This window comes from Apteryx mantelli, chromosome 6 (genome assembly GCF_036417845.1).
Source record: "Apteryx mantelli isolate bAptMan1 chromosome 6, bAptMan1.hap1, whole genome shotgun sequence".
Classification (NCBI taxonomy): Eukaryota; Metazoa; Chordata; class Aves; order Apterygiformes; family Apterygidae; genus Apteryx; species Apteryx mantelli.
In genome coordinates, this window is record NC_089983.1 from 49,837,043 (window position 1) to 49,853,301 (window position 16,259).

At 44.6% G+C, this 16,259-nt stretch overlaps 1 protein-coding gene across 1 annotated transcript in view; it reads left to right on the plus strand.

Moving 5' to 3' along the window:
• Nucleotides 1–15,833, plus strand: part of GALNT13 (polypeptide N-acetylgalactosaminyltransferase 13) — a 159,378-nt gene extending 143,545 nt beyond the window's left edge. Inside the window, exons 12-13 of the mRNA XM_067299455.1 lie at nucleotides 3,554–3,688; nucleotides 14,918–15,833. Coding sequence (XP_067155556.1) covers nucleotides 3,554–3,688; nucleotides 14,918–15,058 — 276 coding nt within the window. The 3' untranslated portion in view covers nucleotides 15,059–15,833. The remainder of the gene's footprint in view (nucleotides 1–3,553; nucleotides 3,689–14,917) is intronic.
• Nucleotides 15,834–16,259: the final 426 nt, after the last annotated feature.

Below are 16,259 nucleotides of genomic sequence, written 5' to 3' on the forward strand. Positions count from 1 at the left end.
GCTGTCAGCTCACACGGTCATGGTGTCTGAGCCCCAAGCGTAGGCTTTAATGCGTCTTTGGCTTTATAGGGCTTACTTCTGCCCCTATGGAAACCCATCAATAAAGTAAATTAGTAAAAATAAATTAAAATACATTAGCTGCTATAAAACTGCATATGGAGAGTAAATACGTCTTTATCATGTTTGTAGTCATTATAAAAGCCAACGTACGCTGTTAGAGGTAGAAGGCGCAGAATTATTTCCCCAGCTCCCCCAGTCGCGTCCGTGTACCTCTTCCCAGGGTTTTCCTGTGAGCGTTGCCGCGAGGTCCCGTCCCCGCCGGGGCACCGGCTGGCGGGAGGTGCTGCTGAGGACCCCTCCGTCCCCTTTATTTTTGGTCAGCCCCGCAAAAAGCAGAAGAGACGGCCAGTTCCTTCTGTCTCTGTCTGCATAGAAAGCAGCACCGTACTAGGGAATTTTGCGATTCTGGAGACTTTTTGGAGAGGGAGATGGGTTTCCGGGCTAGGGGCAGGCACTCTGCAAAAGCCGGCGCTTGCTGTGGCGGGCGACTGGTCTCGGAGCCTGCAACGCGCTGCAATGTGTTGCGTGAAATATATTGTTTAATTAGCTATAAGATGCAACGTATTGTTTGCCATCCTCTGTTTTTATATGATGACATTAATATAATTATAATTAATATGGGTGTAAGTAAAATGCTAGCCTGATAATTTTACATCTTCTTAATTAGCATTCATTTTTCCTTCTTAAGACCGCATGCTTTTCAAGCCCGTCTTCTGTAATTGTTAATTCAGGCATCACTTATTCTTTCAAAAGATGTAATGGAACAGTGTGTTGCAATTATCAAGGATAAGAGGAAAAAGAAAGATGCAAATGGAAGTAAATTTCAGAACATGAGTATTTGCTTTTTATAAAACACAGAAGAAAACATCTGCTCTGTCTTTGAGGCTAGAAGAAAATGCCTGATGCTGACATGTTTATCATATTAAAAAACCACAAATAATAAGTTAAAAATTAAAGTTGTAAGTTGGCTGGGGATAAATGGTAATGGGTGAAATTTTAAGTAATGAGCACAGTGAAAGACAAAATATTTGTGTAATATGTGCGTAGAAGTATATTCTTGCACTGGACAACTAAGGAATGTTTTAGCTATGAATGAAATAAATATGTTGGGACATTTTAATTCATGTTCTACTGCAAGTCTGCTGAAATAATGTTGAATATATATCAGTGCTTAATATTATAGCGCCAACAGTGTTTTCATTCTAAATCCCTATCTTAGGTTGTTTATCAATTTCTCACAAAATATCTTCTTTCTTGAGTTCTGTACTTTTTATTCCAAAAATAATTTCAAAACAATGTCCTGGAAGGGAATTCTATGAGGTCTTGAGGAATTACTGAAGCAAGTTGCTTTGGGGTTTTGGGTTTTTTTTTCTTGAGGTGAAATTTCAGATGTTGATGTAAAGGAGATGTTCATAAACAGTTAAATAATTGTTTTCCCAAACCTTCAGATTTCTGTGTTAGTCCAGAACATGGGCTGCTCTTCCACCTCTTCTGAAGAAGCCTCACAACTGATGCTGATTTTTGGTTAACCTTATGCAGTTCCGTGAGCTCGGGCCTGATGTGCTGATCAGCAGCTTGTCTTACCTCAAGGATGTACATCCGCAGGATCTCTGCAAAACAAACCTGCAAGCAGTCTGATCAAGCGTAGATCTAAAATACACTTTTTTTTTTATCATTGTTTGCGTTTTGCTTTCAACATTCCAAATAAATGAGTATTTTGATAGCATGCCAGCTCGAGCTCCATCCCCGCGGGCTCATTCCCAGCGCGCGTTTGTCCCTGGTGATTGGAAGTCATTTCACTGAACATGATGGATATTGTGTAGGTAACTTGGCATAATTAGAGCCCAAATTTATGTTTGTATTCATGTGTTTTAGACAGTGAATTCTTGTTTTATATAGAAAGGACAAATGCACTTTCAGAGCCTCAGCTGTGATCTCAGGGATAAATGCAAAAGGCGGCTGGTGCTTTACGATACTTTTGGGTCCTAGATTTTCATCCAGATGAGTGGTTGGAGCGTGGTGAGTGGAGCGAATCGGGAATAAGAAATCTGAAAAACCAGGAAAGCCCACAGATCTGCACTCTGCCTGGCAGTTCTTGCTCTTGCCCGGTTGTCTGGCGCTGTTTTTTTTTTTCCTTAGAAAATCACTGATTTGACTTTCATCTGGCTGCTCCACTAACTTCTTTGCATGCTTTTTTCATATACATGGTTGTCTAAAAGATTTATCCGAACTTCCAATTTCAAAACCCCTTGCTTTATTCCCTTGGCTGTTTGGTGTAGTATAGAAGTTTTTAGAGCTGTTTAGGGGAAATTATGTTTCCTAGTGCACCACTGCAAAGCCTCGTGTTTCTAAGTGAAGTGGAATACCCAGCCTTACTCTTAATTCATTAAAAAAGATTTTAATCTGCCTGCTTCGCGGATTCTTGTTCCTTGAGGACAATTCGATTTTTCACTAGAAGTCCCAGTGGATAGACAGCCCCGGGGCACTGCATTATTTGTGCCTCGTACCCCAGTCACGGCTCTTTTAATGGTCTTGCATTGCTCTGGCTAGAGGAGTAGGGCTTTTAGTAACTCTGCAATCGCTGGGTGTACGTCCATGTGTTGCGTTGGTCCATGCTTCTGTTATACTGCTCCGCTGATTTAAACACTGCCCTTTAAGTGAATATTTTTCAGATTTTGGCAACTCTCTTTCTCAGCTGTATGTGTAGATATTGATTTATACTGGGGTATTAAAATGCATTAACACATAGTTGCAGTAAATGAAGAAATCATTATTGCACGTATGTTCAGGAATAGGAGTAAATCGCGGTCTAAGTTTTGTCCTGGTTTGTTCCTCGCTGAAGGCGCTCAGTTGAATATTCCCGCTGAAACTTGTAGCTAGTTTGATGAAATGCTGTTTCTGGGATGCACTGCTCTCCTGTCTCTTGCTTCATTTCCTAATGTTGTTAAGACACTTGCTACTCCTGAAATATTCAGGTACATAGATCTCTGCACAGATCTCTAGCAGAGATAATCCTTGGTGCAAGAAATTAAGCAGATGATACTGGTAAGAATATTTCATTTAAGAACTTTCTGATGTTTCAAATAATTGGGTCAGTTTATCAGTCTATTAAAAAATCTGCGAAATGTTTTCTGAAGATAACGGTTGCAATTATATTAATCTACAGAATTCTCAGATAAAGTCTTTGTTCCTTTTTTCCATCCACTGAATCATGCTCGGGAGGTAAAATTGAGAGTCTGTCCAAGTGTTTTCTGGTTTTGGTGTCATAGCAATTTCTTTTCCTGAACATGATGTTCCTTCTCTTGAGCGCAGCACGCACTCGTGTACCAAGGCTTGCAGGAAACTCTGCTGAACTCCGGGACAACGTTGCAGTGTTTGGAGAAGAGCGTCACTGTGCATCACTGAAGTGAAAATTATGTGTGTTCCAGATCAGCAATAGTTTAGGGATACGCGTTACGGATGCTTTGCAATTGTAATCGTTTTCTGTTTTCAGGTGTTTTCTTATACCGCCGACAAAGAGATCCGCACGGATGATTTGTGCTTGGATGTTTCGAGACTCAACGGCCCCGTGATCATGCTGAAGTGCCACCACATGCGAGGGAATCAGCTCTGGGAGTACGATGCCGAGGTACGTGGCGCTCGCGCCCGCAGGGCCCAGTCTCGCCTCTCCGCTGCTGCGCTCGCTTTTCCCTCGCGTTCTTCAGCGGCAGGAGTTTGTTTTTAATAAAATATCCCTGCAGCACGAGGAAGTATTTCTGGGTGCCAGAGCTTGATGATGTCACAGGCTGATGGTGTTTCCGACAATAATACAAAATCTGGAGCAGGAAATAATTCAGTTAATTGACAAATTTTAAAATTTGTTTCCGTAAAATTTATTTTTAGAGGGGTGAAAAGGTAAAGTTACTCATTGTTTAAAAGGCAGCTCATTTCCAGGAGCTGCCAATGCATTGTTATAAACTTAAAGAAGTATTCTGCATTTTTGTATATGTAAAGTAGAAAAAAGGAATGTTTTTACATTACAGTTTTTCAAGTTAATTCTTCTGGCTCTTGAAGGCTGTTGCCTGTGGATTTTATTTGTTTGATCATTTGCCGTATACCAGTCACCTGTTTAGTTTGATGATATAATGGGATGGGACGGGGCGTGATGTGGATTTTGGAAGGAGAGTGCGGTTTGTAAAAATGTGGTGGCTTATGGAGATGTTGCAAAACTAATCAAAATACATGTCAATATTTCAATATTAATATTTTACAGCTGAGTAATTCTTTTAAAATGAAACAGGAAGCAGCAGGTGAAAATGAAGATACCAACATTTATTTTAAACTTTCGTTTTGAATTGTGAACTTTTTTTTGAATTGTTAGAAAATCATGATCAGCATTAGTGAGTCATAACGGGGGAGGCGGCAGATTCAGAGGATTCATCAATATTTACCTTACTTTTCTAATATTTCATTAACGATTCACTATTGTGAAAATTTTTGCCCGTCTCCAGTGACAAAAAAAGGAAACGTGATGCTTGCCATTTTCGGGACAGCACTGAAGTCTGTGCATCGGGCACATCCGTGTCGCATCCACACTTCGTCTATCTGCCTAGGAAACGAAACGCTGCGCGGCACAACAGGCCCAATTTACTTGGCCTGTGCGGAGAGCAAATGTCCCATTGTTCCGAAACAATTCCTCCTGGATTGCCGCTGCGTTTGCTTTGGGGGCTTTTCAAGCAAATTCACGCAGCTGTTTTCTGCTTGGGCTGAAGGTTGCTTTTTGACTGTATTTGGAGCAGTCGTGGGAGACGAGGGAAATAAATAGGGGTTAGCTAAAGGCTCTTTTCTCCAGGAAGAATGGATCATTATAGCCAGAGTTTTAAAACCCAAACAGTAAGAAAAGCATCACCCAGAAAACGGGCAAAGGCCCAAATCGCCGGGCAGAGGCCTGAGGATGCACTAAGGCACCTTCCGAGTTGATCAGGGCTTCGGGGCTCTGGTGCCCTGGAAGGTGCTTGTCCAGCAAGTGCCTCCACTTCACCCTTCCCCTTCAGAGCACGGTGTGTTGGCTCACCGTGGTCTGTTTTATCACGTTATATGTGTTGGTTTTTATGCTCTTAAGCAGTCCAGTCTAGCTAACTCAAGCCATCAAGAATAGCAAAGAGCAATGTTGGTAGCCCAAGCCTCTGCTACAGCTCTTAGCCACCATCCAGAACCGAAGGCAATAATGCTCTCACACCCATATATATCAGCTCTCTCAAATATCAGGTATTTTTATATAGATATGCAAGGCCCAGGAGCAGGTTCTTCACAAAATGCCTTTTTCTTGACGATGCACACAGAGAGCCATCTTTCCCGATAAAAAATTACACTGCCCGTCTCTTTCCCTGGAATATTTTGGGCACAAGCTACTGAAAGTGAATTTCCACATTGACTGCAGTTTTAGTGCCGACTGCTCAGAGGTCAGCAGTTAGGCAGCAATACGCCAAACTGGCAAAATGGCATATTTCCATGACAGTACAGCTAGAAAAATACTGACTTACGTCTCTGTACAGTCCTATTTGCAGTTGCAAGCTATTTGCAGCTTTGTATAAATATAGCTGCTTTCACCTTGCTATAAATAGATGAATCTATTTCTTTCAACCAAATGTGCTCTCATTTACTTTTAACATTGACAATATGCTATCTTTTTCTGTTAAGTTTAACATAACGGATCCATAATAGAAAATTTGCGAGCAGTTGTGTAAAAACAAAATCAACCATTAGATGGAGCTCGTAAGAAAGAAATACAGCAGGTCGTGTGGTCAGGTGTTTTCATGTAGGAGAGGTCGGAGAGAGCTGTTTTGCCATCTCTCCTTCGTGTAAAGCGGGGTGCGTTGCACTACGCGCCTTTTTGCTTTTTCACGAGAGCACGCGGCGAGCGTTCGGACTCGAGCTCCGTTCGTTTGCTTTGGTTTCTGCAGCTCTGCGTGCTGGGGCTGCGCCCTCGCCGCCTCCGTCCCGCACCGGCATCGGGGCGCGGGGACCGAGGGGACGTTGCCGAACTGCCTTCGTTTAGCCCACGGACAGCAGTTCACGCAAACAGCCTTCGGGGGTTTTGCTGCATGGTGATCTCTGAATATTGCTGGAGGCCTCCAAGCACCGAGCTCCGTTATGCAGCATTTTTTGCTGAGAAAATGACTGGCTTGTGATATTTGGGTTTTTTTTTCAGAGAAACAGTTGTGCCATGTTGCCTGAATCACCCATAGCCATTCTGTCGTTTATCCTTCCAGCTAAATTGCACTCATTTTTACGTTTCTTTTGTTACTCACAGCTTGGATTGAGATGATTTCTGGGTGTTGGGCCTCAGTTGCAGATAGCAGCCTTCCTCCGGTAAAGGTGTTTAGGTGTTAAGACTTGGCAATGGACATCGGTGCCTTACCCACATCTGAACATACAATGAGACAAGTAAATAATCTATTCTTTCATAAATAGTCATTTCTCAATGAGGATTTTCAGATAGTTTTCTTTGATTTTCATACTGTTATTAAATTTTCTGTAACATTCAGACTTGGTTTTATTTAAATTATGGCATTTAAATATATATAAATAATTCACAGAAAATAATTCTTTTCCGAGGATCTGCACATACCTTAATAATACCGCAATTCTTTTAGCTATTCCTAGCATTTATATTTCTCCAAAAATAAGCGAGGAGAAAGGAAGATTTTTGTGATAAGAAAGGTAAATCTCAAACATTGACATACATATTTGTGAAATCATCCGATTTCATTACTTTGAAGCAAGCTATTTAAAAAGCCCTTCCTCTCATTTTCTCATACCAAAAGTGTCTGTTTTAACACTTAAAATTCTTTATGCGTTTTAACTCGCTTGAGATGCAGTTATTTTGGAGGTGGTGACGTTGCCTTTTACAGTAAGGGGGCACCTGGCTTTTCTCGGTCTGGACGCTGGGATTTGGTAAGGTTTGGAAACGCAGCTCCTCAGCCCTTGCAGCCGATTGGCACCTTCGCTGCGCCTGGCGCGGAAACGCCTGCAGCGCTGCCATGAGCCGGCGTTGGCTTTCTGCGAGCAGGGGAAGGAGACGGCTGTGCAAAGCCGTGCCTCCCTTCGGCGCCATGGAGGGTCTCTTGCCGAAAGCGAGGGGAAGATCTTGACCTTCGGGTCAACGTTGGGCCTTTGCTTTCACGAGTATTAAATTCACCCCACGTTTTTTTAGTGCAGCAGGTGACATGAACTGAAAGAGGGGAAAAAGAGAGATCCGAAGGGCAATAAAGAGGAATTTCGGTAAAAAATAGCCTGCTCTAAAAAGCCGCTTAGCACCAGCGCACCATTTGTAATTTGGGCAGGCAGCAGCTCCCTCCTTTCGCTGCCTTTTCTTTCCCATTCCAAGAAAGTTCTTTGGTAAGAACGTGTATTTAGTTTTACTTCCCACGTTTCAAAGCATACGTTGGGTGACATGTTAAGTAATAAACAATATGCGTATTTCTCACGTGGCTGCATCATACAAATGAACGGACTTTGGGCTGTTGTATCGGCACGGTGTGGGAGGTTTTATGGGAGCTATGTTCCTCGGTGTCGTGAAGGCGAAAGGCGCCTGGAAGGGGTCTTCGCTGCCGCCCGCTCCCGCGAGCGGGATTGCCCCATCCCCGCCTGATGCTGCTGGTCGGGCGAAGTCTGTCCTTCCAGTTTTGCTGCTGGCTTTGCTTTGCTTTGCTTTGCTTTGCTTTCTTCTGCCTGTGCCGTGGTGCTGGGCCTGGTGGGCATCTTTTGCAGGGGTTACCTAAAACTGGTGTTTGACTGCCACCCGTCAAGGGCAGGCTGAAAACCGTGTCGGTCGCCTAGGTCTGGGCTCATGTAACCGTGTCTCCCTGGGACGTTTCAGGCAAATTTTAATATGTATGGCATGGTGAAATCTTGAGACATACAACACAGATAAATGTTTTCAAGAAAAAGAATGCTGTAAATATGTCATATCTGATGGGAAATAGCTTCATTTCCTCATGCCTGAGCAATGATGGCAGGACTTGATCTTGTGAAATTACTATTGTATGTGTCACTAAACATTCGTGTAAAGCTATTGAAAATGTGTTCACTGAAAGATGAGCATCTTCACAAAAAAAAAAGCTTCTTGAGTCACTGTTTGACTCCAATTCCTGATTTTTTTTTTTTCCTTCTATCAGTATGCTGGTAAATGGGAATATAGTTTTGAGGTAAGTTTGGAAACAAGTGCAACCCCTGTACCAAATCTAGTCTAGCGCATCTCTCTCTCCCTCCTTGTAGCAGTGTCGTATAAAAGCCGCCTGACTTAGTAGCCGCCTGTAGCTTCTGCTCCAGAATGACAACTCTGACCTCTGCCTGTTCAGTCACCACACAGTTTCTAGCTGTCCATGTTTTACATGGAATACATGTATTTTTTTTAAGACAGACTGATGACTCAGGAATATGTCATGGAAAAAAGGCAAATTCCTGTCTAGGGCACGCGTGGTGGTCTTTGGTGTCCCCTGCCTGACTTCACCTGACTTGCTCTTAGGCTTATTAAAAAAAATTGAGAAGTTCTCATTGCTAGTGGTGGAGCGAGAGCTGCTAACTATTCTCTAAAGAAAAAACATACTCTCCGAAATACAAGATGAAGAATGGTGACAGAGAAATACACGAGCATATGAACACAGTTTATTTGAACAGCTAGCTTGTTTCTTGTGTTGGTTGTATGCTTTAATAATCCTTTTCACTAGTATTCACAAATGATGTAAGTACACATTGCATCACTAATTTCATATTTACCATTCTGCATCTTTCAAGCAATTACAGATTTTGTAACTATATCTCTTTTTAATATTATGGGACCAACTGGAGTTAGTGTGGTCAAACTAATTTCTGCCATGAGAGATTGTGGCCAATAACTTGAATATTCCTTTAAATTGCAGTCTTAGTACTATGTGTTTAAAAAGACTTGTCCAAGTTCTTTAAAAATGAGTAGGGAAAACAGTGTGATTTTTCTTATTACAGTCTTAGAAAGGAATGCTTAATGAAACAAGAAAAAGAAGACAAATTATCTTCTTCTTTACATTACTATAGCTATTCTAAAGTCAGTGCAGCCTTCTGATTTACTGACTTTGTCTCATGTACTAGAGAAAATAGCCTGGTCAGATTATCAAAATAATGCATCATACTATTTATACTCACATGTAGAATCTGCTAAATTTGGGCATTTAATGTAATATAAACATGCAATATAGGGAGATCATTACATTTTGAATTTATTTATTTATGTACCTTTGTTCTCCTTCAGAAGAATGGTAGACAGAAGTGAACATGAAGGAATAAAACATAATGAAACAAAACCAAGAGCTGATGTTCAGGCAGGTTACTCAAAGAGGCATTATAAAGACATTTGTTCGTGATATTTTTTAGTGGGCTCTTTATATGTCCTTTATTTCTTCCCTTAACAAAAAGAAAGAGAAAAGGCTGACATGAATGATTCATAAAGCAAAGAGAATAGTTGATGTTCTAAAATTATTTCAATGAAAAGTCTGATTCAAGATTAGCTGTAATTACATGGTACCAAACTTTACAATTTTTATGACTGAACTTGAAGCAAAAACACTCAGAGACGGATGGAGACCGTGCTGGGCGATGACGTCCCAGAGTCTGCTCCGGGGAAGAACTCGGCACGGTCGCGGGAGCGGGGCGCGACGGCAGCGCGCGTGTCTTCAGCAGAAACATCGCCTGCACCCCAGCGTTGCTAAAAAAACAAGAAAATCACGATTGCAACAAACCAGTGTATATTTGCAGGGAAGATTTAGATGAACGTTAATCTGCAGAGCTTTTAGCTTCTCAGCGAATGGGTCTCCTGTGGACCAGTCCCTCAAAACAGATCAGTTAGAAGAATTTTTTATGGAATTTAAGCTTATTTCATGAATACAGCTGTTTATATGGGTGGTTAAAACTAGCCCAACCCTGTAAGCTTTCGGGGCATCATTTAACATGAGGGAACTCGCAGACACGGTTACCCCTAAATAATCGCTTTAGGGCTGCTGCTTCTAGATTTATCTGATTCCCCGCTATGGATGTCTGTTCTGCTGCGTTTAGCTGAAGTGCGTTGTTTTCCCATGGTTTGCGCTTGCTGGCTGTGTTTACTTTCGCCGTTTCTCGCCACGCAGACCCGCACCTTTCTGCACGTGATCACGGGGTCGTGCCTGGCCGCGAGCGGGGCGGAGGAGGGCGCCCGGGGCGCCGCGGCGGAGCCCTGCAGCGGTGGCCCTCTGCAAGCGTGGGTGCTGAGGAACTGCACCAGGCGGGAGGTCTTTAGGAACGTGTTTTACAGCCCCACTGGTTATTTCCTTTAACAAGCTGCTGGAGGTTGGTATTAAAAAGCAAATAGCCTGGTGATTTAGGCTATTCCCGGAAAAATGCTTTTTCGTTTTCTGCCTGTCAAGCTCAACTGAATTCCGTTCTCGTTTTTACAGGTGGTAGTGTGTGTAGAATGGTATACACATTCGGTGTTAATTACTATAACTTATAAATAATTTTAGATGGATTCTACTGCCTTGAGCTACCTCCACGATCTATTGATTCCAGAATAATTGTTAATATTTACAGTACATGAACATTTGGTCCCTATTCCAATACAGTTAAATCAGACTAGTTACAGAGGGTTTTTTGGGATACACATATTTTGAAAATTCCCAGTTTAAGTGATTCAATTCTGAAGATATTAGCCGCTCTCAATAGACAATTTTGAAACATTCACCACTGAAGAAATCAAAATATTGTGCCAGCCGCTCTTTTTCTTACCTGCACAGTTTCACTGAGCGATAACGGATAGTATCGAGGCAGCCCAGGTGCAGTGATAAAGCAGGAGTTGCTCTCCTTCCTGAGATGCAATCCTCCCACGAACCCAACCGTGTTGCCTTCCCGTCCGAGCGCGTCCCGTCGAGCTCCGTGGGCGAGGGGAGCTGGCGGTGGTGGTGGTCGACCCCCCAGAACCGTGCCAAGAGCCGTAGGTCTCGCACTAAGCAGTTACGTTGCGACTTTACTCAGTCGCATTTCAAAAACTTTCTAAATGTGACTTCTGATTTGAACAACATTTCCCTGGAATCTTTTGCAGATAATGTGTTTCATTCACAAGAGTCACTTTTTTAAACTGGCTGAGAACTTGCACAGTTTTCTATTGCTGATACTTCTAAATACACACCAGACTGCTAGACCGAAGGATCTTTAGTTCTTACTTCATTATTTTGCCATAATGTATTCAAATTCTTTGCCCATCAGAGCTGTTATTTGCACACGTTTGATCAGTATGAAGCTGCATAACTTGCTCTCGTGCACCTGTATGTTTGCCGAGCTAACGCTGCATCCGTGCATGTGTTCTCCTGTTTGCTTAAAACAAAAATTCTCGGCTGGCTTGTGAGAGCATCGTATTGCCTAGTAATTAATTGTTTCCCAAGCAAATGAGGCCGTTTTTCGTAACAGCATAAATAATAATAGAAGACAGAAAAATGCATTTAGAAGACAGATGAAAATCCCAATGATATGGTAGTCTAGCATGAAATTATATACTGAATAAAAGGGAACAGCTGAAGAAGGCGGCAGCAGCATTTTTAGACTTGTTTGCATTTCTGGTTATTGTAGAAGATGATAGCAGCTTAATTGCACTTAAGACAATGTAAGTGAAGAATCAGTGATGCTTTGAACAGTGTTATTTAGTAAATAAGCTACTTCTGTTAACACTGCTAATTCTTTCCTCTTGTAATTAGAGAAAAATGTCTTATATTCATCATTGAATGCATAGCAAATGGCCCCTCAATGATTTGCTATAATATCTATAGGCTTTTCGTTGAGAATTGCATAATAGCTTGTTTTAAACTGAGGAGCAAATCTCTAGGGACAAGCTATTGAAAGAATATTCATGATACAAATTAGGAGTGTTAATAAGTGATGTGTCAATCCAGTATGAACTGTAGTGCAAAATTTACTGTGCGGTAGACCAGATATATATCCGGATAATAAAACTGAATCAGTCAGAGACGATAATAAGATTTAATATAATTTGTTGGATATCTTTTGCTATTTTTAGGAGAAAAGGAGGTCTCTCTGAAAATGGACCCCGCTGCAGCATCCTCCAGTCCCATCAGCAGACTTTTTTTAGTGTTACTCTGCGTCTTAAATTCCTTAGGTCTCTTAATTAGAATAGCCCTTGTGTACTTAGCAGCTGCGTAAAAGGCCAGATTTGAAGATGTTGAAGATCTAGTGTTACCGTTTTTTTGCTGAGACTTGCGTACTCCAGTCACGCCTGTCTCTTCCCAAAAGGTCTGTGTTCATGACGTTGCCTTCTGCTTTCCAGACCTTTGTCTCACCACACGGAGGTGTGTGTGGTCCTGTAGCGTCCCTGGTATGTTGCTGTGCAAAGACGTGAAGAGCAGTGAATGGGACCTACGAGGCTCGTCTTTGCCTTTTTACTCTGTCACATCTTTCAAATTAGGTTTAGTGTCAGTCCCAACAAAGCCCTTCTTTTTTTACATGTCAGTAGGCTGCGGAGCATCCACAGGTGAGACTTCAGAACTCGGTCCTGTCTGCTTTCAGATGCCTCATTGCTTGTATGACTAAAATTAAACCATGGATCTTGGCCAAAAATGTGCATCCTTTGCCCTTAACACATGCACTGTTTCTGGTGCCGGTTGCTGGGTGATTTCTGGTCTATGTTATTGCATGAAACCCTGTATTTTTGCAAAAGCTTCATAATCTGTTTTCACATATTGCTGAGCTGGGGATAGGGGAGACGGAGATGCAGTAGACCTCTGTGAGACGCAGTGGTTGCTATAGCAAGGGCTCTTCTCCACCAGTTGTTAGGAAAGCGTTAGCGTTTCCAGACTACAGCTTAACTGAAGCCCTAGACTGCAGCCTTTTCTTTCTGTGAAGATGCACAAATGACGTTCGTTACTAGTGAGACTTTGTCAGAGACGCTAGTTTCCAAAATGACTCTTCCTATTTGCATAACCTGGAGTTACAGTAATGTTGACTATGTTCTTAGACGGAAAATCTTTGCATTCGGGAAAGCTGGGCAGCGGTTAGCGTGCTTCTTTCCGTTCACGGTCACGCGAGAGCTGCGTTGTGGTGTCCGTCTCCTGAGCACGCTTTGCTGGAGAGCCCTGCGCGAGCCGGGGACTTGGTGCGTGCCTGCGAGCAAGGGCGCGGGCACAGTCCTCTGTGGTTGCAGCAAGCGCTGCTCTGCAAGGGGACCTTGCCGACACGCCGTCCTCCACGGCCCCGGGGGGCTGCGCTGTAGGCAATAAGTTTATCACGGTGTTAATTAATCCTCTCTCCCTCCTCCTGGAAGCTGCAGGATTCTGCCAGCCCATCTTTTTTCCCCCGTTTGTTGCTTTGCACAGCGTTTGCCATGCAGTTGGTCTGTGCTCGTCCAGTTTAGCTCGCTGCAGAAGTGAGCCGGCTTGCGTGCTCCGAGACGGCTCCGCGACGCGGACCCTGCAGATTGGGGCTGTTTGGGCAGTTCGCTGAGGAAGCGCGCTCCCGATTCCAAGTGAAGCGCTACCGTGGCCGTGGTGTGGGAGAGGTGCCAGGGCCAGGTCCCACCAGGGCAGGTGCTACCTGGGCCGGCTCCGTGGGTCGCAGCGCCTGGTTCGGTCCAGGAAATGCTTCGCGTGGTCCTGCGCACTCCGGAGGGGAAAGAACTAATCTTTAAAATACTGCGGAACAAGCTAACGAAGGCCAAAATCATCATTTTCATAATGAATTTCTGGATCGGGCACAGTAGCAGACCCAGATGTTTACTTTAGAAGTCTAAAGCTCGTATCGAGCTTGAGAGGCCGCTGATGATTAGCGCCGCATTGCGTAATTACTGCCCCGTAGCAGGCTTGCGCGGAGCTCGTTTTGGGTAAAACCCCTCTGCAATCCGTGCGCTGCTTTGCGATGCTCGGGGGAGGACGGGATGCGGTGTCGCGACTTGTGCTCCGGGAAGCCCCGTGGGAGGCGAAGCACCTGCGTGGCGTTTGCCTGCCGAGGGGACGCCCAGCCCCGCGGGAGCAAAGCACGGCTGGCGGCATCGCAGGTGGCGACGGTGCTCCCGGCTGTGCGGGCGGCGCTGCCGCGGGCGCCGGACCGCTGGCTTGCAGGCGTGTGCACGGCTGCATATAATACTGAATATGCTACTTGTTCTTTCAGAAACCGAAAGACCTCCTGGGAGTTAAACATTTGCATTAATAGCAGTAAATTGGTATACGCGAAACTTTACTCACAGTGGCACCTAAAGTGCATGTGTAATTGCTGTGAGTTTGTGTTTAAAAAAACCTCAAAACAGCCCCTGGACAGTGATGGGCAAAACATCTACTTCTCAACTTGACTTTGCATATCTAATGTTATCTTTGTCCACAATTTCATGTTAACCTTTCCTGGATCTCTTTATATGATCTTACTGAACATATTGTCCCTGTGCTTTCAAATGGATCGTTTATTTCTTCAAAACATGTTCTATTTCCTATTGTCCCCTTGTGACCCTGACATTCCTTAAAAATGTAAGTATTCATACGTGTGTTACTGTTGTTCTTATGATACTTTGCAAGTGTATTTCCATTAGCAGTTATCTCTGCACTAGCAGTACCCTGGTCTGAAATGCATATATGTTCAGGTTGTCGGAGTTTAAATTCCTTAACCCAAAAAAAGCCTGTTGCTCTGAGATAAAATGTGCATGCACTTACGCTGTGCTTTTCCGTTGCCTTCATCTGCGCGTGGGTTCGGCAGAGGTAACGTTCCCCCGGGTGCCGTGGCGGAGATGCTGCAGGGCGGCACGGGCTGGGACAGCACTGAAAACGCCTGTTTTCAGCAGTAATGACCTCGCTGCAACTCGTGCCCTTCTCTGTTGCAGAGGCTGACCCTGAGGCACGTCAACAGCAACCAGTGCCTCGATGAGCCGTCCGAGGAGGACAAGATGGTGCCCACCATGAAGGACTGCAGCGAAGGCCGGTCCCAGCAGTGGCTCTTGCGCAACATGACCTTGGGCGCCTGAAGCCGGGAGAGCCGCGGCCCCGGCGCTCCTCGCTCGCCCGCCGGCTCGCGCCGAGGATGTCCCGCGTCCTTCCTTCGCGGTGGACACAGAGGCACTGAAGCCCTTTGAGATCCCGCCGGCAGAACAAAGTCCTCGGGGGCTCCCCTGGCCCGGCGCCTTTCCATGTGCCCCTTGGAAATCCGTGTCCGCTCCAAAGAAGCACATTCGAATCCATAAATAGCATAGTGTATGCTACTGTCAACGCAAATGCTCTCAAAAAAGTGTTTCCGGAGAAACCCTTATGAACCTGGAGGTGTTTTCCGGGTGCATTGCGCAGTCCTGCCTGACAGTGACGTGACCCAAAATGCCGTATGCGGCGCCGTGAGAGGACTCGCTCTGCCCTGGTGTCGAGCGGGAGCCGGTGCAGCCCTGACCCGGAGGCGTTTCGGCGCAGCAGAATTCCTGTGCATAGCGAATGCTGCTTGTTCCGCCCCGGGGAAAAACGGGATGCCTCTCCTTAGCGGATGCTTGGGGAAGCAGCAAAACTGAGCAAAGAATGCGTTCAGAAACTGAAATTAGGCAGCCGCAAAAGGCACCGGGACAACGTTCGGAAGCAGGCGTGCCGTGCAGCCGTGCCTCGGACTAGAGCGACTTGCAGGGGCCCGTGTGATGGCGGGTGGCCCGCGGGGGCCGCGGCGAATGGAGACCGAGAGTCAGACTCAGCTCAATCTGTAGCTACTACCTTTAAGCATTAAAATATATCTGCTTACTGTATAAAGCATATAAAAGCATTCGTCCGTGGATTCTCTGAGCACAGAGGATAAAGTTATGGATCAAATCTCAGTTCTAGCTCTGGATGTCCTTGCTTCGATAGCTGTGGCAGACGCTTATTTATATTTTTTAATAATTTTGTGGTGTAATTATTTTGTTTTGTTAACGTGGTTGTTGAAACTGCGCTGCTGACACTCGGGAGTGTCAGAAGCTCCCTAGGAGCTAATGCCGTATCAGCCCACGGGGGGGGTTTGGACAAGCGTCCTGCACGTCTTCAGCACGTTTTCTGGGAGGTGATCCCAGGAGCATGCAATAGATCTGTTACGAAATGTTTTGACCGGGTTTTGTGCAAATTGCTCCGCGTCTGTCCGGAGCGTGCGCGCGATCGCTGCTGAGCCGTGCAGCCGTTCCTCTCCCCGTTTTCTCGCTTGCGATTCCTCGGAGTCTCTTT